Genomic DNA, 8,747 nt, shown 5'->3' with positions numbered 1-8,747 from the left:
ATATAGGACTTATAGTCATTTTATTACGTATTCGTGTTCTTCAAACGTTATATAGTAACGCGTGTCGCCATCTGTGACAGATCGAGCATAACATTACTCTCGGCTTGTTAGTTCGCAGGTTGACAGGCTGCGTAGTTTTTCGTTTCAACATTGCTCCAAAATTTGTGTGGCACGAATGTTTTGATTGAAAAGCAAGTATTAATCCTAAGCTTGACGAATGTGTTCTTCAATGTTAATGAAAACTAATTGATAATTCGGATATTTCCGTCCGCCTTAATACGGACGGAAAAAACGGCTGGAGGAATTTGTGCGAGTCTTTACAAACAGTAAGGCTGCATAAAAATTAGGAGTTTTTTTAAGATAACAAGCACACTATTTCAATTCTGAAAGCTTTCTCCTGTTATGATGCCTGTTTTTGTTATGCATTTGTATTGAATAATTGATAAGAATGGGCGGGGAACGATTACAACGACAATGAGATAGCAAATTTAAAAATGCAAACGAGAAAAATTTTCTTTTAATTACGTGATTTATTACGCTGATAAATTTTTACGTGAAAATTGTGAAATTCCTAGTGACAAATTAAATTGGCAGTCAGTTTTTATCAATGATTATATCCATCTAGTCTAGGAAATATAACATAGCGTCTTTCGCCCAAATTGGGACATTTGATTCGCCCAAACCGGGTCAGAGGAAAAATTCATTCGCCCAAATAGGTTCATCGATAAAGCATGAAATATTCTTTATTATTCAGTAAAATGGTTAGTTTATATCGATAAGCAGACAAAGTATTAGTGAAAAATGTTTACACTGTGCAGTATTAGGAACTTTTATCGATTCATACGATTTAAAATACTTTACAAATCCTTACATTCGCCTAAATTGGGATATTTAGCTTACCTTCATTCTCTTTTTTGTGTGCATTACGCATTTTCTTTGTTGTTTTGCTCATTGTTAGGCTTAAGTTTAAATTTTATACATAATTTAGGGGTGGTTAACCCCCCTTAATTTTTGTATTCATATTGGATGGACTATATTTTACTTCCTTCGTTATAAAACTAATTTCTCAATTGTTTTGTGCATGGAAAAATATATATTATCATAGACGAAAAAAAAAGTTTCAGGGGTGGCCACCCCCCATTTATTTTTTTTAAACATTTTTTTGGCGAAGCACGTCAACTTTATTTTTGTTTCAAGTGCAAAATATATTATTTTAAATTTTTTCCTGTGAATTTAAACATTTTTAGCACAACTTTAAATATACGTAGGGGTGGTTTGATGGAAATGAATTTATTTTTTATACACAAAACTATACAATCGACACTTGAGACCCCAATCTTTGAGGGGCTGTTTCACCTCCTCAAAGTTTGTTTTCGCATATAAAAAGAAGTACATCTCGCTTAGTTTTTCTAGTACTACAACACGAAGAGAGAAGAACCAAATCAGCGAGGGACACTTGGAGTACGTACCTTGTTAGAGGTTTTTTTCACAAGAACCTCACAAAATGAGGGGATGGCATGTCCTCTATTCGAAAAAAAATGTCAAGAAGTATGATTTTGGACCACTCTAATGTTCACTGTGAATCTCTGTTCAGTGAATATTCAGTGAATTCGCGTAACAAACATTCATGACATAATGCATTTAAAAAAGTGTGTCAAACGCTGCTAGTGGAGATCCATTGTCGGCCATTTCAATTTTGTGGCTGTCGGCAATTAAAAAAGATTTATCTCCAGCCTCCGATTGAAGACATAAGATGTATGGCTGGTTCCTGCCTTGAGTTGCTTTTGAAACTTGTTCAATGAACTCCTCGATGTTTATTTCGCTCTGAAAACAACAAAAAAACGTTTTAATGATGTGAATAATTATAAATTTAAACTATATTTTTACTTTTGCATTTTAAAATAAAATTCCTACCTTAACAAATCGTATGAGATCTTTTTTGGGAATCTCAAAACCTGATGTTCCATTCAAAATAGTTTCCTCAACTCGGGCCTGTGTAAACAAAAAGTAAAAATAAATTTAAAATAGTTTTTAAACTAATATTAATAATCATTCATTAATGTTTAAATCTGTACCCTTTTGATTCCCTTTTTTGTGAAATTTGTCGTGGGCAGCATCTCAGGCAAAACCAGTAGAGCCTTCAAATTATCTGAAAAATGTACCGAAATGTATTAAACGTATGCAGTAGGAGGGAAATTATACTATTGGTAAATCAATCCTTATGATCTACATCTTGTCTCTTGAAAAAAGGGAAATTTTTTTGAAGGCGCACAAGATAGAGAACATTTTTAATTTATATTACATTGCACCATTTAATTTATTATTCGCGAAAGATTTGTTGCAAATTAAACTAATTAAATTATTATTAGTAACAAATTTCGTTCATCTTATTACTTTCGATGACTTACCTTTGATTTTATTTAAAGTGTGCTCACTAAAACCGTTGTTCTTCAAGAAATCACAAAGATTGTTGACGTCCAGTTCTTCCATACTGCTAAATCCAATCTGCGGACCAGATACAATTAATATTGCAATGTATATAAAAATGTAAAACATATTTATTTATTACACTGGACCAAAAAGGTTAAAATTAGTGAAATATTTGAAGATAATTATTATAGTGATATTTTGCTATAAATTTCAAGTTTATTGGAAAAAAAACACCTTACAAACTGATAGCGTCCCAGTAGGAACAAAATTTGACGACGTCTTTACGACATCGTTACAACATCTTTACGACATCCTATATCCGTGTCGTTTCGGTGTCTTTACGATATCGTAAGGAAATCGTCAGATCATACGATATGTTTACGATATCGTAGACACCTTAACGAAATGAACATAGGATATCGTAAAGTTGTCGTGAAGATGTCGTAACGGTGTCGTAAAGACGTCGCCAAATTTTGTGCATTTTCAATTGATGTTTTTTTAAGCTAAATACATTCCAAATAAAAGAAGCTAAAATTGCAATAGTGTCACGCTAATAAAATTCAAAAGTATTCATGGACCAAATGCATTTTAAATTAGTATATCAATATATATTGTTTTTAGAGGAAGTAGTTATGCGTATTTTAATTCTGTCCGGTCATAAACGTTGAATTGAGAAAATCTGAAAATATTAATTTTTCTCTATTCAACGCTTATTACCGGGTGTGCTTTGTTTTTCAAAAATCTAAAATTTTTTCGCTAAACTTCTATATCGTATTAAATCAAGTATTTCGGAGAATATTGTGAAATATGAAAACAGCAAAACTGCTAACAATAAAATTTTATGTTTTAAGTAACGGAAAATTGATGCTTACCTTTTTTTATAATTATTCGCACCGAAAAATACTCTAAAACCACAAAAACAGTCTAATCACATAAAATGTCACTTCAACTAAAAATTTTTACTTTGCACAACGCACAGAACTTTACACTTTGAAGATGAAATTCAAACTGAAACGATTTGGATTCGTACGGTCACTAATGAGTCATGAACTCAAGAACTTTCCCTTTTAAAAGGGACGAATAGTGAACCTTCAAGTGCGAAGACAATCCAGGTATATTTTCATGGCTGCGCTACACAGACAAGAAAATGTAGCTGTTTGCGGGTAGAAATGTCATTAGGTGGCATCGTACTATTGTGTGATGCAGGCAAGGGCGACAGCTTGCCACCACTGAGACACTGTAGTGAAAATTATTATATTAACTAAAAATCGGCAAGCTACAAAAATATCAAAATTCTTCGGAAAATTACAGCTCCCCAGCCCCCTGTATTTGGGTTTTATGTTTGTTAACAAACTTGTTAACGGTTCACTTTGCTCATTTTTTCGATTATAATCTTATATATATATATTATTTATAATAAAAAATTGTTAGGATGTAATATGATAAATATATACAAAATTTATGACGTATCTAAATTATTATTTATATTAATTATTTATCATTAATGTTAATTAAAAATTAAATTATTAATAACTATTTACAAAGTGTATTATTTACGCAATATCTAAAACAAATTTCTAATGATTTTCGTATAGTAAACACCACTTGTTAATTTCTTCTAACATAAAATGACTGATTTACTTGTCACTTAGAAAATGACTGAAAAATCAGTCATTATTATTGACTGAGAATCAGTAATTTTGAGTGACTGATTCATCAGTCAAAATGACTGTGTTGCCAGTCAAAATGACTGATTTACCTGTAAAAACATGCTTGAATGATTCAATCAGTCAAGTTTTGACTGATTTAAATTTAGAGTGTACATTTTAATTTTAAAGCATTAGAAATTGAAAAAGATTCTAGCGATTGCAAAGAAAAAAAAACACTTAGTTTTTAATAAAAATGATTTCAATTTAAATTACTTAAAATTTAAAGAATTCAAAACTTGACTCTGAATATGTTATTTTTAAGACTTAAATGATCAAATTTGACATAAAAATGCAACCTCTGTATTTAAAGTGAAAATGAAAAAAAAAATTAGTTTCAATTTCAATTTATTTGCTATTTCCATAGCAGTAATATGCAAAATACACAATTTATCATTTAAAAACCGCATTTATGCTAATAATTTTTAATATAATTGGTATACATTATGAAATAATTAATAATGTTTAAATAAAATCAATTTGTATTCAAAAAACATGATAAAGTTATAAAAGGAATCTGTGCCTTGTTAACAGGCATTAAAATATTATTATATGGGTCATTCCATGTCAGATTTACCACTAAAATTTAGATTCACTCAAAGTTATATTTTTCTTGATTTTAACACAAAAATAGAAGACACGTATTTTTTCTTTTCAATATGATATGTGAAATTCACATGTTATCATTATTTGAACTTTCAGAATCTAATGAAGATCACTTTTTTGAAATGCTCAAAAGTAACAATTATTTATTCATTAAAATCTAGATGTTTTATTATGAAGTTCATAATTGTTCATACTTTGACTGTGTAATATGCGAAAAATATTAATTATTTATTTATCCGGGAACACAATTAAATAATTAGTTATACTTCACAGTAATATTGCAAAGATAGTAGCATAATAATTCCTTCTTTCACAGGAAGTTACATCGTGAATTTGATGAAAAAAGAAAACCATCCTGTAAGCAACTATCAAGATATTTTGTTGCTTTCACTTTGCCCAAATCCGACAGAGAAATATTTTTTTGGACAATGTCAAGAATGCCCCACATTCCAAATTTTGTCCAATATTTTGTCGACAGTTTTTGATAAAAGTAGCGTTTCGCAGATAAGTTACAAACAGTGGTTTTCACAACCTAGAACAACTAAACAATCTTTAACAGTTTCAACCGAACAATTCATTTAAAAAATTTTGCGAATCCGGTAAAGCATTCCTTATTCATTCTTTTATCTGCGAATGAACAGGCAACTTGTTACAAAAATGTAAAAAAAAAATTTGCAAGATGAGCAATGTCTTGTAATTTGTGATTTTGCAGAAAATTATGCGTTTGTTATCCAAAATGCTGTCCCTGGTGTTCATTGGAATAACGACCAGGCAACAATTCTCCCAATAGTTTTTTATTTCGAAAATGATGGTTCAATTCAGCACAAGACTTTGGTTTTTATTTCGGACTGTAAAAAACACGACTCAGTCTCAGATTACTTATTTTTACAATAATTTAACAAGTTTCTTTCGAGCTTCTATCCAAATCTGAGCGAATGCATTTATTTTTCGCACAGAGCGCCCCAGCAATTCAAAAACGCGAAACATTTTTCAACTGTTTATCACCATGAGCAAGATTTCGGTCATTCTGCAAAGTGGCATTTTCAAGCCACCGCGCATAGAAAAGGCCCTTGTGGCGGAGCAGGTAGGGCTCTGAAAAGAAAAGCACGAAGAGCAAGTCTACAAATGAGTGCAGATAGTCAAATAAGTTCGGCAATGGAATTGTATGAATGGGAAAAGAATGACGGGTGTTTTTCTAATATATCGGTGATTTACAAAAATGAGCGAGATTATGAAGCAGCTGCTGAATTTTTAAAAGTTCGATTTGAAAATTGCGTAACAGTAAAGGGGACACAAAAGTTACATTATATCGAACCCGTGCAAAATCACCAATTAAATGTTAAAATTTACTGTTCTTGTCCTAGTTTTGAATATGTTAGCTTTTCAAAAAATGTATCAAAGCGAGCTTTGTAACGAAAAGCGAAATAGATAAGGAAATTCGTATCTAACGATTTTACAGTGCTGTATAGAAATGTTTTCCTTCACAATACTATAGCTTATACGAATTATTGTTCTTTTGATAATAATAAAAACATTGTTTATGCATATAACGAATTTGGTAAACATAAATTATTTAACAGAATTTGAAAAAAACTATAGCTGACACTCATTCAAAGTTGATTGGCTGGAAGCCTTTGGAAAAATATCCACGATTAAGTAAGTTAACGAACTCGACTTTACATGCTCGTGGTAGACTGGGTAAGATGATGCAGCAGCTCGCGCTCAAAGTAACACGGCTCTACATTATTTGTTATATCTCAAAAACTTATTGACGGTCCACTCTGAAATTTTCGTGAGATACTCTCTGAAGTATATTGCAAAATTACATAGGAAAAAATTTAATTTCGGAGATATCTTTTTCTTGTAAATGCAATTTGTTAAACATTTTTGCATGTTTCCCGGATAAATAAATAATTAATATTTTTCGCATATTACACAGTCAAAGTATGAACAATTATGAACTTCATTATAAAACATCCAGATTCTAATGAATAAATAATTGTTACTTTTGAACATTTCAAAAAAGTGATCTTCATTAGATTCTGAAAGTTCAAATAATGATAACTTGTGAATTTCACCTATCAAATTGAAAAGAAAAAATACATTTCTTCTATTTTTGAGGTAAAATCAAGAAAAATATAACTTTGAGTGAATTTAAATTTTAGTGGTAAATCTGACATGGAATGACCCATATGCATAATGTTTGGAGATTATCAGAAAAAACTTTATTTATAAACAATAAACAAATAAAGAAAGATAAATTACAGGCACCGAGAACCGAACACGCAACCATCCGGCTATAAAGCCAAAGCGCTACTGCCTGAAATACCGGCCTTTCAGAAATGTTGCAAATTACTGCTTTGGCAAATTCATCCTCTTTCTATATGCTTACCGTTCTTTGTCGTAGGGGTTGAACACGAGTGTTTGAGCAGCTTCTGAAAGAAAAGCTTGCTTCCATTGAGCTAGATTTTCTCTCTTTATGAAAGGGTTATTCCATTCCTCTGTTGAAACCACTGCCAATGGACAAAATTTCGCCAGGGCATAAAAAAGTGGAGTTCTCCCAAGATGATCATGAGAATTTACGTCTGCGCCTGCCCGCAAAAGAAAATCTGCTATTTATTTGAATTTTTTAACATCTTCCAAAGGTGGTTCACTCGAAAAGTGATAATGTGTTCTTATTGCAAAAATAAGTGAACTTTGCAAGGGTGTCACTCCCAAAAAATTAGAACAATTAATGTCAGCACCTGACTTTAGAAGTTCACTCATTTTTTATAAATTTCCTTCTGCTATCGCTTTGTGCCGAGGAGTCGTCAGAAAATTATTGTTTTCTGAAACCACGAATTTACCGCCTATTTCGGATATTAAAGATTTTCCTACCCCCATGTTAAATTCTGAAATAAATGAGAATTACGAAAATTAATTATGCGTTTTTATATGCTATTAAAGATAATTGTAATTAAAATGTGGAATTGTATATTCACTTTTAATGCAGGTCTTTTTACATTATGTGGACAGTTTGAAAGTAATTTATAATTAAGGCAAACACAGGTGCAATTGCAGAATAGGGCGTCACCTGTTTTTTTATTGCTGAAAAAACAATTTTTTCGGCAAAAAACTATTAGAATCTTTTTAATTGAACGATAAATGAAGCGATTTGACCAGACAAAAGTTAAAAATTATTTTTACTTTTGTTACTACTATGCTATGTCTCAAATATGGGTATGTCACGATATCGGAATGATCATATTTAACTCACCGTTTAAGTGCTTTGAAACATCCAAGGTACCCCAATGATTAATAAAACAAAAATTTGTCAAATCGCTACCCATTTCCAACTTCTCGTTAAATATGATCATTACGATATATTGTGACAGACCCATATTTGAAACATCATAGTAACAAAAGTAACAATAATTTTTAAGTTTGCCTCATCAAATCGTTTCATTTATCTTTCAATTAAAGATTCAAATAGTTTGTTGCCAAAAAAAAATGTTCCAAGCAAAACAGAGGTAACAGGTGACGCCTCTATTCTGCAATCTAACCCAAACACATTTAAAGAAATAAAATATATTATTTTAGATGCTGATTTTGATCAGAAAAACATTTTAAACCTTCTCTATTGGCATATGTGTTATTCGACTTGAAAGTAGGTACTTACCAAAAATAATAACTGCACCAAGAACAGAAAATCATAATTGCACAACACACAAGAAAAGAAAGTAAAATCGTTTACTCGAAAAAGTCTAGTAGAAGATTGTAATTTTTTAACGAAAAAAAGGTGATCTATAAAGTCTAGTAGACGACTAACAATTTTGGCGTCAAAGTCAGGTATTTATGCAGTTTTCAAAAGAACCTCAATGGTCACATTTTCCTAAGGGCAGAACTTGGCAGCACCTGGAATTGTTACCAGGTGTATACATATGAAACCGGTATTGCCATCTAGCGGCCAGTAGGCACACTTGTAGGCACTGTCGGAACTTACAATTTGTGCTAATTGGCGTATTG

At 31.2% G+C, this 8,747-nt stretch overlaps 1 protein-coding gene across 1 annotated transcript; it reads right to left on the bottom strand.

Moving 5' to 3' along the window:
* Positions 1-1,194: 1,194 nt before the first annotated feature.
* LOC117180060 lies at positions 1,195-3,437 on the bottom strand. Its single transcript, XM_033372373.1, has 5 exons — positions 3,303-3,437; positions 2,409-2,505; positions 2,076-2,149; positions 1,915-1,992; positions 1,195-1,824 (listed from the first exon to the last, which is right to left on the bottom strand). The coding sequence occupies exons 2-5, from the start codon at positions 2,488-2,490 to the stop codon at positions 1,642-1,644; spliced, it is 417 nt and encodes a 138-aa protein (XP_033228264.1). The 5' UTR covers positions 2,491-2,505; positions 3,303-3,437; the 3' UTR covers positions 1,195-1,641.
* Positions 3,438-8,747: the final 5,310 nt, after the last annotated feature.

The sequence above is a fragment of the Belonocnema kinseyi genome, chromosome 9 (assembly GCF_010883055.1).
Source record: "Belonocnema kinseyi isolate 2016_QV_RU_SX_M_011 chromosome 9, B_treatae_v1, whole genome shotgun sequence".
Taxonomy (NCBI): Eukaryota; Metazoa; Arthropoda; class Insecta; order Hymenoptera; family Cynipidae; genus Belonocnema; species Belonocnema kinseyi.
This window is presented reverse-complemented; position numbering and strand designations above follow the sequence as displayed.